Source organism: Lonchura striata, chromosome 19, assembly GCF_050655825.1.
Source record: "Lonchura striata isolate lonStrDom1 chromosome 19, ASM5065582v1, whole genome shotgun sequence".
Lineage (NCBI taxonomy): Eukaryota > Metazoa > Chordata > Aves > Passeriformes > Estrildidae > Lonchura > Lonchura striata.
This window is the reverse complement of record NC_140721.1, coordinates 3,564,133-3,581,714: the sequence shown is the minus strand read 5'-3', so window position 1 is coordinate 3,581,714 and position 17,582 is coordinate 3,564,133. Positions and strand designations below refer to the sequence as shown.

General features: G+C 41.5%; 1 protein-coding gene across 1 annotated transcript in view; it reads left to right on the top strand.

Annotated features, from left to right (window-relative positions):
* Nucleotides 1-17,582, top strand: part of ULK2 (unc-51 like autophagy activating kinase 2) — a 36,561-nt gene that overhangs the window by 17,041 nt on the left and 1,938 nt on the right. Inside the window, exons 11-27 of the mRNA XM_085557267.1 lie at nucleotides 897-947; nucleotides 1,333-1,418; nucleotides 2,015-2,186; nucleotides 3,066-3,126; nucleotides 3,360-3,452; nucleotides 6,399-6,536; nucleotides 7,530-7,675; nucleotides 8,175-8,255; nucleotides 10,952-11,238; nucleotides 11,349-11,539; nucleotides 12,179-12,288; nucleotides 13,100-13,252; nucleotides 13,818-14,026; nucleotides 15,265-15,443; nucleotides 16,297-16,415; nucleotides 16,763-16,920; nucleotides 17,435-17,570. Coding sequence (XP_085413393.1) covers nucleotides 897-947; nucleotides 1,333-1,418; nucleotides 2,015-2,186; nucleotides 3,066-3,126; nucleotides 3,360-3,452; nucleotides 6,399-6,536; nucleotides 7,530-7,675; nucleotides 8,175-8,255; nucleotides 10,952-11,238; nucleotides 11,349-11,539; nucleotides 12,179-12,288; nucleotides 13,100-13,252; nucleotides 13,818-14,026; nucleotides 15,265-15,443; nucleotides 16,297-16,415; nucleotides 16,763-16,920; nucleotides 17,435-17,570 — 2,370 coding nt within the window. The remainder of the gene's footprint in view (nucleotides 1-896; nucleotides 948-1,332; nucleotides 1,419-2,014; nucleotides 2,187-3,065; nucleotides 3,127-3,359; nucleotides 3,453-6,398; nucleotides 6,537-7,529; nucleotides 7,676-8,174; nucleotides 8,256-10,951; nucleotides 11,239-11,348; nucleotides 11,540-12,178; nucleotides 12,289-13,099; nucleotides 13,253-13,817; nucleotides 14,027-15,264; nucleotides 15,444-16,296; nucleotides 16,416-16,762; nucleotides 16,921-17,434; nucleotides 17,571-17,582) is intronic.

The window sequence follows — 17,582 nt, the reverse complement described above, 5'->3', positions numbered from 1 at the left end:
TGGAGAAAAGTGTTGCTGAAGGAAGAGAGATACTGCAGGCCTCAGATTCTTTCTTTTTTTTTCTTCTCCTTGTTATTGGCTTATGTCTGAGACACAGCATTGTTTTTCCTCCAGTGTTAGGACATTAAAGTTCACCCAGCTCAGCAGCTGGCTCCCACCAACCCTCAAATTCCCTGAACCAGCTGAACACTGCTCCTTGCAGAACAAAACTTTCCATGTAACCTGGTTGCCAACTGGTTATGGTCAATTAAAAGTGCCTCAGCATATCCATTTACAACAAAAGCAAAGTATTTCTAATGTAACAACAGTGAGTTCACTGAGGGAATTGTTAAGGAAGGGGTGTCTAAATCTGTTTTTATGCCATGAACTGGCCACACAGGTCATGTTCTGCTGTTGGGAAGTGGAAAGGAGAATGGCTCTGCTGTGATTTTCTATTTTGCCACCTAAGGTGTAGCATTAATGGCTTCAAAAATAAATGTCAATCCTTGGGAAAGGCAGAGCTGAAAATACTTTCAGTGTCTGATGTGAAAAATGCTCACTGTTTTGAAGAGCAGACTAAAAGTGAATTACTACCACAGAGAACATAATTTCCTCAGCAGTATAGGGAGGCTTCTTGTGTACATGGCTTTAAGTGCAGTCACAAGACTTCTTCTAGTGATTCAGTCTGATTTGCCTTGCTGACTGATGTTTGATGTTATTAAATTGATTCTCGTTTCCTTTCCAAACTCTATGGCAGCACATACCATAGAAAGCTTTAATCTTTTATAAGCTCTTCACCCTCTGGCTCTGCAGTGTTGATTCTGGGAAGGCAACCATTTATCACCATCTGCAGTACAGTCTGTAAATTCTGTCATTTGTACATCTACTCACAATGGTGGTTGTTTCTTGTTCTACAGAAGCGTTTTTCAACCACCCTTTCCTGGATCACATTTCAACAGTGAAAAAATGTAAGTAGTTGGTTGTTTTTTTTTTTTTTTTCCACTTATTTGTGTAAATGATGAATGCTGTGGGCTGGGAGGGAGAAAGATCTGCCAAATATCACACTAAGTGTTTATGAGACATTTTCCTCAGCCTGCCTGTTGTTGTGCTCTATTATGAGCCCGAGTGTTGAATCCTTTCTTGTATTATGCCAGACTGAAATGTGATACTTATTTACTTGTTCTTTTGACGTTTGCACTGAACTTAAATACCCTCATGTGATTGAGGATGTGCTGTTCTTATAAGCTGTCTGAGGGCTTATGAATGAGAAGGAGTGAGGAAATCTGTTTGAAATTCAGCCTTTTGTAGTCTTAGTCTCTTTTTTTTTAACTTCTCTGGGTTTTTCTCTTCTAGCTTGTCCTGTACCAGTGCCCACATACCCAGGCTCAGTCTCTGGCAGTTCCTGTGGTAGCTCTCCTTGTCGCTTTGCTTCTCCTCCAGTAAGTTCTGTGTTGCACAACAATCTCCAGAAAATACTTTCTGTAACGTTTAGCCAAGAATTCATTAATTTTTAAAATCTTAAAATACTTGAGCACAGTAAACTGTCATGTTTAGGAGCAAAAAGCAAGAAACACCCTTGTTTTTTCCTTAAATACTATTAACAGTTTGGTGCTCTCTTGTTCCTTGTGTTGTATCTTGTGGGGGTTCTGTTGTTCTTTTTCGTTAAGGTAAAAAAACCCCATACAAATATCAAATGCTAGAGCAGCAAATCTTTAGATATTCTGGTATGGTTTGCAATGTAATGACTGTTAAAAATAAATTTTAAGTTGGCCCTTTTGGCTAAGACCTCTTATTGCAAACCAGTGACTTCCAATTTTATTTGACATTTGGAACAGGCATATCTGTATCACCAGGAATGATTGAATAAATCCCAATTGTTTAAACTCACAGCCTGATCAGTATAGAACTGTCTAAACTGACACTACAGGGTTATCCAGTATTTGAAATGTCATAGTTCAAAAGCATTTCTACTTTGTGAATCAGTGGATTTACAGTGGGTTTTTGTAACTTTCTTTTTTCCACCGCCCCCCTCCAGTCTCTGCCAGACATGCAGCACATTCAAGAAGAAAATTTGTCTTCCCCTCCACTGGGTCCTCCTAACTATCTTCAAGTCTCTAAAGACTCTGCCAGTACCAGTAGCAAGAACTCCTCTTGTGACACAGATGACTTTGTTCTTGTCCCACACAATATCTCTTCAGACCATTCATGTAAGAACCTTTCTTATTTTTACATCTCAACCCAATTTTTATTCATAACACACTTCTCCCTCCTATTGTTCTTTGGCTCTCTTTGCTCTAAATGTGTCAGAATTCAAACTGAAATTAATTTATGTAGTTTGATTCCTCTTTGGAAGGAAACTCTTTGGTACTACACATCCATCTGGGACATTTTAATCTTCAGTTGAGCAGACAAATATGCAATAGGCGTGGTTTAAAGTCATGGAAAATAGTGGGGCTTGGCAGTAGAGGAAGAGATTCACTTGTAAACAGCTGCTGATAAAAGACCCAAGGATCCTCTTGGACTTCTTTGTGGAAGCAGGCATTTTGTTTCCTCCAGACTCACTGAACATGTATAGCTCATGCTCTAGAGCTTTAAATAACAGTTGTAGGTAAAAACATAAAAACACTTCTAACATGAAAGGTAAAACATCAGCCTGGGCTTATACAAAGGAAAAACTTGGATGTAGCACATTTATGACATGGTCCCAACCTGAATTGCACAAAGTCAGCTGATTTCTGGATGATGCCACCAGTTGTGGTAAATATTTGACTGACTGACTGCCTGAAAGGTTTCTGCCATCTATTGTTGTAAACATTCCATCCCAGTGCTGATACCTTGTACTCCTAAACAATGGAGTTTATTTCAAAATTATTATTAATATGGCAGCAACCCACAAACAAACAGCAAAATAACTTGGTGAAGAACTCCCTTCCCCAGTTCCATTTTCCTACACAAAACCTTTTGTGGGAAGCTTTCATATATTCACAGAAATGTTTTTCTCTATAACAGCAATATGGAAGGTCTATTTTTTTTTTTCTTCTGATTCTGCTTGCTGACGTGGGTTTTCCATGTGTTCCCTCCTGCAGATGATATGCCTTTGGGAGCAGCTGGCAGGCGGGCTTCCAGTGAGTTCTTGATGTGTGGAGGGTAGGTGTGCTGAGCTTCTTCCAAAAGAAACCTCTTCTAAAATTGATGCTGCAGTTGCAGAGGGGGGTTCTGGGCTTTTGGCACTGGGCTGTCATAGCTCTGTGGACTTTCTGAAAGATAAACAAGAATTTAATTTCAGTATCTAAACAGCTTGAATTCAGGAAGTTTTGCTGCCAAGTAATGTTTCTCTGGTGTGAGGACCTGTCTTTTGACAGTGGCTTTTGTTTTCACAGGCAGTCACCATTAACTATTTCTGGAAGCTCAGGAACTGTACAGAAACCATCCACAGCCTCTTCTCGAAGTGCTGCTTCTGGTACAGCTAACAGGTGTGTGATGTGACCTTAGATTCTCTGCTATTTTATGGGTGTGGTTTTATTGATTTCTTTTTTTAAATTGTGAAACTGGACTAAAATAGAAGCCAGACCTCTTTTCTCCAGGCTCTCTACCCTTCATGCCTTCTCTGGTGAACCACCAAAAGATTTCCTTAAGGAGTTGAGAGCATTCTTTGTTCAAATTCTGAACTGCTTAAAAGCAGAAATTTAGGGACATAACTGACTTGTCTTTTTTGGTGTTGGGAAGCACAGCACAGCCTTCATGTAGTGAGTCAAGATGTTGAATGCAGATACATTTTACAAAGTGGTCGCGAGAGAAGAGGAACTTTGAAAGCCCAGATTGCAGTGAATTTGTGTCTGGTGGCTGGCTCGGTTTGTCTGGTCACTGGGTGTGGCTTTTGTGCAAGTGATTGTTGAGAATTTCATGGTTGTGTCTCACAAGATGCCAAAGTCACATGAAGGAGCTAAACATGTATTGCAGGTTTTCCATCAGCAGGACTGGTAATTAGTCCCCTTTCTTCCTCATGGCTGTAGGCTTCAGTTTCTCCTGGTTTAAAATAGAACTGATTTTCATCAGTGGGGCCTGAAATCTTTCCTGTGTTACACTGGAAAATGTAAAGCTTAATTATGGTGTTAAGCTACTCATGGAATATCCAAGCAGAATTTGTCCAAGTGATGAATTTCATTATGTTTTCAGTACAGACAGAAAGAGGATGAGTGGCTAACTGGGGAATAAAGCTAAAATGTTGGTTGCATTTTTGGGTTGTGCCAGTGCTAGAGGGCTGCAAGTCAGCATTATTTGTTTAGAAGTGCTTGTCACAAGAAAAGTTTGTTACTTTGTGCTGATCTTTGTGCAGTTGGGGAAATCTGCTGACAGGGGCTGTCGATACAGCTTTTAACCTCATGGTTTATGTTTAAGAGCAGATAATGGGGATGGTTTGCCTGTAGAGACCCATTTATTCTGAATTGGCCATCTACAGTGTAATATAAATTCACTGTTTTTTCCTTTTTTGTGTCAGGCAGAGTTTTTAGAGTTAGAAATGTTATGAAAATATTCCAGTTGTGTTATCTGTACATTGCTAAGAGCTAAATGATCGTGTGATCAGAAATAGCTGCCTACTGTTCACACTCTGTACTATAATAGTTTGATTTAATTACTGGCTGAGTTAATTCAGTAACTGCATTTAGGGATGTATGGGTCATGGTCTGAAGAAGGCAGAGTGTGTGTCTGATATTCTACAAGATGGTGGTTTTGGTTTGGGGTTTGGTTTTTTATTTCCTGGCAAATATTCTTTCATTGTTTGTAGGTTCTTTGGTTTTTGGTGTTTTATAAAAGGTTATGCCCTGTGAAACAATGAATCTTTCTGATTAGCTGATGAAACTGAATTAATTGTGCCCATAAATTATGCTGCTTTATGCTGTGTGTCTTCACAGATAGTCTCCAGCCAGAATGGGCAGATTAGGTCGAGGTGGTTCACTCTCCTGTGGTTTATTATCAGTTTTACCTTCTGGATCTCAGACAAACAAGATTTGCATGCAGCTCTGCACACATCTGTATTGCATTTTCTCTGACTGGAGGATGCCTGACCAGAGCTCACTCTGGGCCTGAGCTGGGGAGCCCTGATGGGGCTGTGCCTCTGCACCCCACTCACACAGCACTGCTCCTCCTGTTAGCTCACTGCTCAAGAGCTTGCCTGGACCTCCCTGCAAGGCTGTGTGAGAGTAGGGGAAGATGTTTCTTGTGCTGAGTTCTTTAAAAGTTGAAGTGCCTTCATGGTCTCTTGAGTGTCACTGCCACATTTTAAATAACATCTGCTTCCCTCTCCTGGGGAGAGGCTCCCTGTGCTCCCTGAGTGTGCTGTGTAGTCATGGCAGGCTGCCCACAGCCTTCCTGTGGTTTCCACTTGGGAGTCCTTCTCCTTGCCTGGAAGTTTTCAGGCTTTCTGCTGACTGTGTGTCCACAGCCAACTTCCAAATTATTCTGTGGTATCCAGAAACTGGGTGGCAACAGCAGGACCAACTTATTTCTTTTGCTAAGGAAGTTCTGTGCCTATTAGGAAGTAATATTTCATTCTAAGTGGTAGCAAAGAGAATAGAACAATTACAGAAAAAAACTCCAGATTTCTGTTCAGCTGGAGCCAGTGAGTCTTGTAACTGCCTGTCTTCTAGAGAATTTTTTTCACATTTCTTCTAAGAATTTGTAATTTTTTCTTTAAAGACGTGGCCAATAAAGGACCAGATATTAAAATTGTTATCTTCCAGACAGCCCATTTGTTTGAAATTCTTTCAGTTGAATTCCGTTTTCCTTTAAAAGTGTTGGTTACTGATTACATGCAGTGGTTTGAGTCCCTTGTCAGGAGCCACACTGAGGTCACTGACACTCCAGCTGAACTTGGGCAATCTGCAGTTGGAATCTGTGGATTCATGTTCAGGTGTGTGGTTTGGCTCCCCCTGGCAGGGATTGGTTCTTACATTACATAACATGTTTTCCTCCTGCAAGTTCATGATGTCTCTGGGGATATCTCTGCCTGTGCTTCGGTGGCTTTTGTCCACATTCCAGCCCTGCTCTGAACTTCCTGTCCCTGGTGCTCTGGGTTTTCCTAGAACACTATTTTCAAGTGTGGTAAACACAGCGGGTGGCTTGGCAGGGAGTCAGAGGGTTCTGGAGATCTCAGTGATGTGTGACCAAGGGCTGACTCCCAGCTCTGTGTGATCCCAGCCAGTGCAGGGAAGGCAGGGAGTCCTGAACAGGTCCTGATCCTCCTCTGTGCAGCGTTGGAGCTGGGTTAGGACAAACTGAGATCTCAGAGCACCCAGGGAGCACAGAAGAAGTTCATTTGCCTGTTTCCTAGATTTTCTCCAAATTCCTATAGTAGAATTCTGAGAGAGTGAGACCTACCTACCTGTATTCATCTCTGTCTCCACACCTTCCAACTTCAGGCACTGTCAGCCTTCCGTGTCCCCCCGCAGCGAGACGGCGCCGATCCCAGTTCCCACCCAGCTCCGGAATTACCAGCGCATAGAACAGAACCTCTCCTCCACTGCCAGCCCCGTGTCAAACCCCCACGGATCACCCAGGTGAGGCTGGGCTTTTTAACTCCTTTCCCTTGCTTCTGCTTGGTGTTTGTACCCTGGCACATGTCCCTGCTTTCTTGTGGATTTTTTTTTCCATGCTAAAGAGACATTTCAATGATAACAAATAAAAGCCCTTCAAAATCTTAAGATTGTTGGATGGGCACTTGAAACATTTCATGAAAACAAAATGAGCTTGTTCTTTCACTCAAAATGCAGCCCAAGAAGGTAAAAAGATGAAGTCTTGCTTTTTTGCTGCTCTTGTGTATTGCATGGCATTACATCATGAACTGAAATGTCAGTAATAAGTTATGTTTTGTTTTCACACATGTAGTGATGAGATGAATGCTTTGTTCTGTAGAATATCAAGGAAACAATTTTTGGCATGCCAGTTAACCAGCTTGTCTCATTATGAGGCTCTAGTGAGCCAGGCTTGTTCTCTGCCTTGTGGTCGACAGGATCAGGCTGGTGAAGGTCAAAGGCTCATAAATAGACTACTCAGAACTCTGGAGATCTTTACAAAAACAAAACCCAGGGCTTCTTGCATATTTTTTCCAGGGTCCCCGATTTGATTATAGTTGCTACATTCAGGGAAATGACTTTCCCTTAAATAATCTGTTTTCAGTTATCTGATCTGTATTCCAGAAACAATATGAAAATTCTGTCAGAATCTTTGCTGTTTAAAAAATGGGCACTTACAGCAATACTTGGTTGTGAAATAAAAAAAATTTATGATCAAGTTTTTGAAGAGTAGGGTGTACTAAGGGAAGTCTATTCTAATGTTCTCCAGTTAACAGACTATTATGGCATTCAAAATTTAAAAGTCTGTGGTAACAAAGGGAATTAAATCTTGATTACTGTCAGTATGGAAAGCTCAACTTCTTAGCTGAAACACCAATATTTCCTTTAACTGATCAGACTCCCCTGGGGGGATTCTGAAGCTGATCTCAGGGAACCAGTGAGCACAGTGTGTGTGTGACCATTCCTTTCCCTTGCCAGAGCCGGGGTTGTGAGGCGCTCCAACACCAGCCCAATGGGGTTCATGAAGATGGGCTCGTGCTCTCCAGTGCCAGCTGACACTGCCCAGGCTGTTGGGCGCAGGCTGTCCACAGGATCTTCCAGACCATACTCTCCTTCACCACTAGGTAAGCACAGAAATGCTTAGCAATTAGTAAAGCTTTAGCAGATTCTTGCTTGAAATTAATCTTAAACCTGAGACAGAGTAAAAATATAACAGGGTAGAAATTCATTTAGATTTAAGTGAAATGTGCTGCTTTGAGCTTACTAATATAAGTGAAATATGCTGTTTAGTCTGGTAACTACAGCACTAGCAAAACTGCTTCTGCTGAGGAGAAAAGAATATAAATTTCTACACTAAAAATATAAGATATAAGAAAGACTCCTTATGAGTCCTCACATGGGCCCAGCACTATAAACATACCATTCCCTGCAAATATTTATTAGAATTGTAAATTTTCATTTTCCATCCACATTTCAAACCACAGCCTGCCCAGCCAGGTCAAGTGTGCAGAAATAATTTCTGTTAAATGGCTCACAGAAGTAAACTAACTAGGTTTTCACTTGCTTTAGCCTTTGTAAGTGAAGTAGAAAATGTAAATCCATGTTTTGGTTTTGTTTGCATAGTTGGAACCATACCTGAGCAGCTTGGGCACTGTTGTTGTGGACAACTCCAAGGACATGAATCAAGGAGTAGAAACTTCTCAGGTGAGTGACTTTGGACAATGCAATCAGCATTGTTTTGATAGAGCTTCTAGAACATTTTCTGAAGGGGTAGGAGAGCCAACAAACATTAGAATGGGTTAATAAGATACACTGAGATTTATGGAAACAGCTCATTTGTGGCCTGAGTGACACCTTTGCCCATAACTGATTCCCTACACAATAATTCAGCGACTGAAATTTCTTGTTCTCAGGATAGAACAGCAACTCTGATGAAGCCTGTCTTTAACCAGGGCTGGTTTATAATGAATGGTAGTAACATGCTTCTCAGAATCTGGTTTTGATAGACCAGCTCTGTCATGCCAGTTCTCAGAAAAGGGAGGCAGAGCTGCCAGTGCACAGCGTGCAACACGTTTTCGTCATTCCCTTGGGAAATAGGCTGGGATCTGATGTTCCTGTTGCTAAGCAGTCAGCAAGCTTTGCAAGTCATAAATCATTATGGCATGCCAGCAGGGGAAAAAAAAAAGATCAGGAAGAAATAGGACTTGAAGATGTTCTGAGACTGTTAAAGATGGAATTGCACTGTAATGCCAGAAGGATTTGGTATAAGAATATGCAACTCAGCAGCTTGTTCTTCTGCTCTGTGTGCATTTTGGGTGCATTTTCTTCTCTAGCTAAAATACTAGTTTTTATTTTGAATTTCTATGATGTGATATTGAAACTGCATTGTGAGTTTTTGTCCTATTTAACTCTTGTCCAAAACCATCTGAGCCTTCACTTCTTGGAGCAGCCATGTCTGGGAATGGTTTCATCCATATGAAATAAGTTCTGTGATGTGTCTCAAAAATTGCCTTGATAATTTCTGTGCCAGCAGCTGGCTCAACAAAAGGAATGAGTGAATCCTTACATATGGAATGGTCTCTCAAAAAATGAAAAGGAGTGTGTATGAAAAGAACACAAGGCACTGTGTTTGCTTTTCTTGTTGCAACTTTACTTTGGATAGAGTTTTGTCAGGCTGTTGGTTTAGTGCCTTTTGCCAATATCAAACTAACTTGTAACAGCACTGTTTTTATGGCTGGCAGGTGTTTTAATGTTTCATTTCTTCATATGTTTTCTGCATTCTTTTCCTCCTTAGTTTCACTTCTTAATTTGAAATGACTGCTGTGGTATTTCTGTTTGTACAATACCACAAATTGCAGAGAGTCTGTTTCTCAACACTTTAATGGGTATGGGAAGCAGTATTTTGCTTTGGGTGAGGTGAGGTCATCTGAACTGAGATTTTTCTAAGGACTGAAGATGTCTTTCGTAATGTAGCTTCTGAACTAATTGAGCTGTTCTTGCTGCCAGTGGCAGCAGAGGACACACTTTTAATTCAGAAGCGTTCCCTGGGGTGGCAACAACACTGGAACAGTAACCAGTGAGATTTCAGACTGATTCTAAAATGACAGGTGAAGACTTCCCAGTGCTGTGAGACAGACAAGCAGAGGGATTTCAGGCAAGCAAATTCTTGGCTGCAAAATTAATGAGAAATAGACTTGATCCCTGTGCTAGAGCTGCAGGCAGACAGACTGTTCTGAAACATACTGCCTAATGGAGTGGAATGAAATCAAGATGAAGTAGCTCATATTCAAAATCCAACTAGCAAAAACATGGGCTCAAGAAGGCTGAAGATGTGTTGTAACAGCTGGGCACTTTACTGAACAAGCTACAAGAAGTTTGGGGAGCTTTTTTTGAGCAGACATTTATGAAATGAAGCCTCTCTCAGAAGATTCTCATGGCCACCTTTTAAAAACCTCTAGTTGTATGGTTCAGATTTTCCCTCTTTCTTTTTTTTCCTTAAAACATGAGTGAAACTCACTTCAGTGTCAGTTCTTAGAGGTTACAGGCAGGCATTTTCCCTGGGAAGCTGTGACCATAATGCTGAAGTCTGATGTACTGTTTGTAACTTTGCACAAGTTCCTTATCATGAGACATAAAAACATACACGAGGAACAGAACAGTTCATCAGATTTGAGGCCTGTTTTTGAAAGAGGAGGGGCATCTTTGAGTAGGTGAGGTGCTTATATATGTAGTTATTTTACCAAAGCCCCGTGTTTCAATGATATCTTGGAGCTCTCCCATTTGCTTTAGGAGAAACTGCACTTGTACCTAAGTGTGGACTTCCTCTGTCAGCTTTTGAAAAAAGATTCAGTCTGACAGACTAAAAAGTAAACAACTGCTCAAAGTCATGTCCCCAAACTGTTCCATCTGAATAATTTGGTTCTTTTTAGTTCCTAGTTTTCTTGCAGGATCATGAGCTGCCTTTGTCTGTAAATGAAGCCATTACCCACAAAACAAGTCATTAACATGCAATGTCCCATTCATGCTCTTGTTTGCAAGATCATTCCAGGCCTTGAGAACCTCTATTCAGCTTGGGATTTCAGTGCTGGTTATGCCATTCCTGCTGAATCTTACCTCTTTATTTGTCTTAGTGGAGGTTGCCAGAAGTACTGCAGCTGCCAGGACAGCTGTCAGCCTGAAATTGTGCCTATTTGGCAGCTTGGAGGTCTCATCAGTGTGGTGTAGCAATAGTTCAAATAATCCATGGGCCAGATCCATTCTCCTTGCTATCTAGTGAGCTAATGATCACACACATTTCAATATTTGCAATTTAACATTGTTCTCTGGAATTTTTGGCTTTATCAATATATTTTGCAAGCACTGCAAATAGAGTTTTACCTTATTGTTTGTCATCTCCACAGGTTCTCCTATACCACCATCTCAATCTCCACAGTCACTCTTGATGGGAGCGAGGTTGCAGAGTGCTCCTACTCTCACAGATATCTACCAAAACAAGCAGAAGCTCAGAAAGCAGCATTCAGACCCAGTTTGCCCATCCTATGCTGGGTATGGATACAGTCATTCCCCACAGCCAAGCAGGCCAGGTAGCCTGGGAACATCCCCTACCAAGCACATGGGGTCCTCACCCAGGAGCTCAGACTGGCTCTTCAAAACCCCACTGCCAACAATCATCGGCTCTCCCACTAAGGTTTGTTACATTTGCAATTCTCAGTAACACAGCGCCTGAAACCAAGCATATTTTGGGGTTCTAACTTTGATTTTTTTTTTTTGGTGTGTTCTTGCTTTTGATTCTTAAAGGCGACAGCTCCTTTCAAAATACCTAAAACTCAAGCATCCTCCAACTTGCTGGCCCTGGCGAATCGCCAGGGCTTGGCTGAAACCCTGCTGCAGCCTAAAGATATCACTGACCCAAGGGACTTCACACACTTCCACTCCAGCCAGGCAGCTGACAAACAGGCAGAGCAGCACAGCAAAACCACCTTTGGCAGGTAGGCACTGCCAGGAACAGAACATTTCATCAAATTTCAGGTCTAATTTTGAAAGAGGAAGGGACATCTTTGAGTAGGTGAGGTGTTTATAAGAGATATTTCCCCAAAGCCCTCTGTTTAAGTGATAACTTAGAGCTCTCCCACTTGTTTTAGGAGAAACTTGTCATTCCTGGGGGAGACAGCTGGGCAGCAGAACTGCACACAGCAACTCTCAGAGGGTGAAAAAGCTGTGAGGGGATGCTGAGCTTTGGTGTGTGCAACAGAAACATTTTGTACTGGCTATAAATATAGCAGGGACTTCCTGGAGTACTTTGTCTTGCTGTCTAGTTCCCTTTTGTTTTGATTAGCTGAATCTGGAATTTCATTGCCCCTGTAAAGCCTGTTCAGTTTTTGCTTGTAAATCTCTATGACAAAATTTGCAATATAAATTTTTCAAGACCAAAAGGTCTCTTTAGTTTTATTATTTGCTCTATTTTTAGAAGATCCATGATAACAAGCAAGATTTCAATACTTTCTCTATTTTTGTTGAAAAATTCTCTGTAGTAAATACCAAGAATCCTAGTTATCCTTAGTTGCAAGTTGGATAATATTCCTGAATAACCTTTTTTTGGGGGGGAATTCATGTGTTTTCCTGTCCAGGTCTGTTAGTACTGGGAAGCTGTCAGATCAACAGGTAAAGACCACCCTTGGGGGCCAGTTATACCAAGGCAGTACAGACAGTCTCAACACAGAGAGGCCAATGGATACAGGTAAGGACCAGAGTGGTACATCCAAACTGTTTCCCTCTGCCTGGGTTTTTATGGAATGCCAGCTGGATCACAGTTCTGCTTCCAACTTGGAGAACTGCTTCTGACAATTTTTAGCCTCAGCACAGAAGGCTTTTTTTAATGTTTAAGGGGATCTGTTCGGTTTCTTTAGCATAACTTTAAAAATAACTGAGACAGGAAAATACTTATTTCTGTACTAAACACAGAAATATCTTGACTGCCTGTGCTGGCTGGAAGGGTTTGGGATTTTCTGGTTTGGTTTTATTTTTAATTTAGCATTTGTAGCTTTTCATTTTCCACCTTAATTTCATATGAAAGCAAATTTATATAACTCTGGGTGTTTGGTTGGTTTTTTATTTTCCTCCTCCCTGAGCTTGTCCCTTGCCACCAGAAGTTCTCCCTTTTGAGCAGGTGGAAGGAGTTCTGCAGACAGGGCTGGTCTTTAGCCTCCAGACCTGTCATGATCTGCCTTTAGAATTTTTCTGCTGTATCTTTTGCTTCAAAACTGACATCTTCAGGCTCTCAGGGAGTCTTTGTTGCTCTTTTCTGGGTGAGAGTAGAACACTGAGATATTGAAAGTAAAAATATACATTAAGCCGCACCTTGACTGTCTGTGTCTCACCAAGAGTGTCCACTCAGCTTCTTTTATTTCCTGTGAGAACCTCTAACTAGTCCAGGGTTTGGATCTGCATCAAAGCACATTGTGTTGCAGTGCTCCAATTTGCTGCATATAATTACTTCTTGGTGTGATTATATGGAATAGGGACTGACTTGCTGAAATGTTGTCTCCCAGCTCCAGCAGGAACCTATGGAATTGCAATGGCAACTCCATCCATGGCAAGTGGGGCAAGTTCTCGGGCTGTCATGTTCACTGTGGGGTCCCCTCCAAGCAGTGCCACCCCTCCTACCTGCACCCACATGGTCCTCAGAACCAGAACCACCTCAGGTAAGACTTTCCTGGAAGTTGTGTGGACATTTCTCTAAGGCAGCACTTGGGCTTGTCCACTTCTGGGGCCCGATTGCTGCCTTGCACAGGGCCTAGAGTAAAAGTAGAGATTAATATCAGATGGTTTCTGCATTTTCCCCCCTAAAGAGGGTCAGAGGCACAGATTTACAATCCAGCAGTGAGTCACCTCCTATGTATATGGCAAAGGTGAAGAAGTAAAATCAGAATTCTGATTTTTGCCTGCTGCCCTGCATTGTCCCAGAAACAGCACGCCAGGGGTGGGAGCTGCCTGCATTTTGGCAAGAGTCAGCTTTGCTGCCAAATATCAAAGACCTTCAAGGTTAAGGGCTTCAGGTGGGCAGTGTGAACAAGCTGAAGTTCTTGTCAGCCATGAATCCCAGACCTGTTAGGAATTGTCACTGTTACAATTCATCCTCTGCATTCCCTACAGAGCCAGGCAAGGAGCATTGAGGAGATCCTTCCGTGGGGTCCTCATGTGTCACTTGCTGTCACCCACAGCCCCAGTGCTGAATCAGACTGAATGTGTGTGTTATTTCTCTTGTAGTGGGATCAAACAGCTCTGGAGGGTCTCTGTGCTCCACTAGTGGCCGTGTTTATATGGGCTCTCCTCCTGGGATTTATATGGGCTCCTCTCCTCCGGGGGCCGAGGCGGCTCCGAGTCTGAAGTACATCCCTTATGGTACTTCCCCTCCCAGCCTAGAGGGCTTTATCACTTTTGAAGCTCCTGAATTGCCTGAGGAAACTTTAATGGAGGTACAGAAACAATCATTTCATGTTTTCTAATGTGTGATGTTGGTGGAACAGATGTGCTAAAAGCAGGATTGCTCCGTGAGCTTTGTTGTTTCCTTTGCGCTGTCTCACGTGTTCATTTTTTTGTTTAGGATCTTGAAAATATTGCTGTATCAGTAGTTGCCAGTTTCTCTTTGGTAGTTATTGCTGGCATTTCATATATTTGAATAAGTAACCAGAGGAACATGACTGCTTTTGTCCACCAGAGCCTCCCAGAGAGGCCTCTGTGAATGCCAATGGACGTGGGTGCTGACAGTAACAAAGCCCCTCTGGGCATTTTGTTGCTTCTTCACAGCCATGGAATGATGTTCAGTCCTACTTGTGGGAAAACTGTCCTATTTTTTTTAAGATGTGTGGGGGAGTGACACTTAAAAACACAAATTGGGGTGGTCTTTCACCAGAATGCTATTTTTGGAGTTCTTATATTTCTCAAGACAGATTGCTGTTCTGGTTTCTCATTCACATCTTGCTGGAAGGTGTTTGTGTCTGTATTGAATATCTCTTATAACATGAATGCTTAACAGTACACAGTATTCTTCCCACAGATAGAATTTTAAATGTATTTAGACCTGTATTGTTAGTGAAAATATTATAAATATTGCTAAGATATGTTTGATTAGTTTTGAAGGCTTCTTTTTGAGGAGAAACTCTGCATGTGTACTGTGTGTTTTACTGAGAGAGCAGGACTGAGCTGTTCACTCCAATTGAAGTTTTTAGTCTGAAGTGTAAACTTTGGTAACAGCCATCTTTTAGCACAATTTAATTCCAGAACCAAGTGTAAATTAGAGTGAGACATATCAGTTCTTTTGTAGGTATTAAGTCCATTACATAATAAAAGCCAAATGTTCCTCCTGGCTCCTCACACAAGTGCCAAGCATACTTTTATGTTGCTGATAATAAAATAAGTAATTTGTCCTACTTGTGATTCCTTTAGCTCCTCAGGTTTCAACACAGAACTCCATGTACCAATTCCTTTGGCTTTGTTCAAAGACTCTTAAGTATAAGCTACAATATCTTGAATTCATTAACAGAGAACAAGTTCAGATCTGTTGGGGCCCATTTGGTTCTGTCATCCCTAATGCTGCCTCTACCACAATGTAATTCCTGCACAGAACTGACATAGCAAGAAATCTTTGCATGATTAACAAGAGTTTTAAATGGGCTTAGAGTGGTTAAACTGCTGTCATCTTTCCCTCTGACAGAGAGAGCACACAGACACGCTGCGTCACCTAAACATGATGCTGACATTTACAGAGTGTGTTCTGGATCTGACAGCAGTGAGAGGAGGAAACCCAGACCTGTGCACTTCTGCTGTGTCACTGTACCAGATCCAGGAGAGCATCGTTGTGGATCAGATCAGCCAGCTCAGCAAAGAATGGGGGTGAGTATGCAGTCAAATAGAGAATTAGTGAAGATCCAACACATCAAAAAATGTATTGAAACTACCCTTTTTGCTGGGAGTGAATGTTTTCCTGTAGAAAATCTTTATGGGAATTGTTTTTTTTAACAACTGAAGACAGATCAGAAAGAGCAAAGGCAAAAGATTTTTTTTTCTGGTCTGCCACTTTTCTGGGGAAGGTGTTGAGTTCAGGTTTGAGGTGCAGCAGTGCACTTCTGAGCATGGAAATTTGTGTACCAGCTTCTGGCAGATCTCATCCCTTCCTGTTGACTGAAGCCCTGAAGTAGAGGTTGGGAGGGGAGAAGAAGTGTCCAAATTTGGTTTCACTGGAAAAAAACAGCCAATCAGCCCTAATACCAAATCAAAAGCAAGGAGAAACATGAGAAATTTGAAGTGGTGGGAAAGGGCAGTTCTACTTCCTGCCTTCTTCCTGAAGTAATAAAAACCCAACAGAAAACCTCTGTAAAGTGTTTGCTTTTCACAACAGAGAATTCTGGGGGGACAGGAAATGAAAAGTACACCCTGTCACTTGTGGTGAGACACTGACCTCGGGCAGAGAGTCCCCACAAATAAGTGCTTCTTTTTCAAATGTCTGCATTTAAAGCAGTTTGTCTTTGCTGCTGCAGCTCCTAAATGAGCAGATGTCCCCTCACCCCATGACAGAGTGTTTGTGAAGGGAGGGGTGGAGCTGCATTTTAAACATCTGTCTTCATTTTCTGCTGTTACTGGGTCCTGTGGGATGTTGTGATTCAAAAGTGGTGTCTGCCCCTGGCTTGAATGCATTTAAAAAAGGTATTTTGATGCATAAATTACTTTTTTCCCCTCTTCTCCCTAGACAAGTGGAGCAGCTGGTGTTGTATATGAAAGCTGCCCAGTTACTGGCATCTTCTCTGCATCTTGCCAAAGCACAGGTCAAATCTGGCAAACTGAACCCATCCACTGCTGTTAAGCAAGGTAGATGCAACATCATCTAATTTGCTTTGCTTGTGAATTTGCTGATACATCACTCAGAAAGTTGAAGTTGCAACATGTGCTTTGTTTTTTTTTCTCTGCAGGAGAGCTGTAGATATGTACAATTGCACAACTCTCATAGTAAACAGGCAGAAACAGTTAGGAAATAGGTATTTATTAACTTGAAATGGAAATTATTTGATAGATGCTCAAGTCATAGAAGTGGTGGAGTAAATAAACACTAAAACTACAAGTTTAAACAAGCTTACTTTGCAAAGCTGAACTTAGGCTGAGTTGTTTGGGCTTTGTTTGGCTTTTTTTTTTTTAATTTCTTCTTACCTTTCTCCCAGTTGTGAAAAGCCTCAACGAGAGATACAAATTCTGTATTGGGATGTGCAAAAAATTGACAGAAAAGTTGAATCGTTTCTTTTCGGACAAGCAAAGGTTCATTGATGAAATCAACAGTGTAACTGCAGAAAAACTCATCTACAACTGTGCTGTGGAAATGGTGAGTCCCTCCTCTTCCCTGAACTTTAGGAATTGCTGCCTTCTCTTCTACATAACCAGAAAATAGAATTTATATTGTCAGTGGCCACAAAGGAAAATTAACTGCTTTAGTGATGAGAGGGAATTCTTGTGTCACACAGATTCTGGCAAATGTTGTACTTAACCCTGATAATGGTGGTGTTGTGCACAGTTAATTTGTTTCTTTACAAGAGAATGCAGGTGTAAGAATGAGCATATCTATTTATATCAAAAAGCACTTCTATAGATTTTCTTGTGCAGAATATTGTCACAGTACAGGTGCTGTGTCCTCTCAGAATCACAGAATGGTTTGGAAGGGACTTTAAAGATCATCTAGTTCCACCTTCATTTTGTTATCTTACTTACAACAACACATCAGCTAAATCAAAGCTGGGAAATAGTTTCTTAATGACACTTCTGGATGATTAATTCTGAATTTTTCATTTTGCTGCTTGCCTAATGGAGTTTCTGAAACTGAATGTCCTGACTGATTGCAGGTGCAGTCAGCAGCTCTGGATGAGATGTTCCAGCAAACTGAAGATATCACATATCGATACCACAAGGCAGCCCTGCTGCTGGAGGGACTGACTAAAATACTGCAAGACCCTGCAGATATAGAAAATGTACACAAATGTAAGTTCAGCT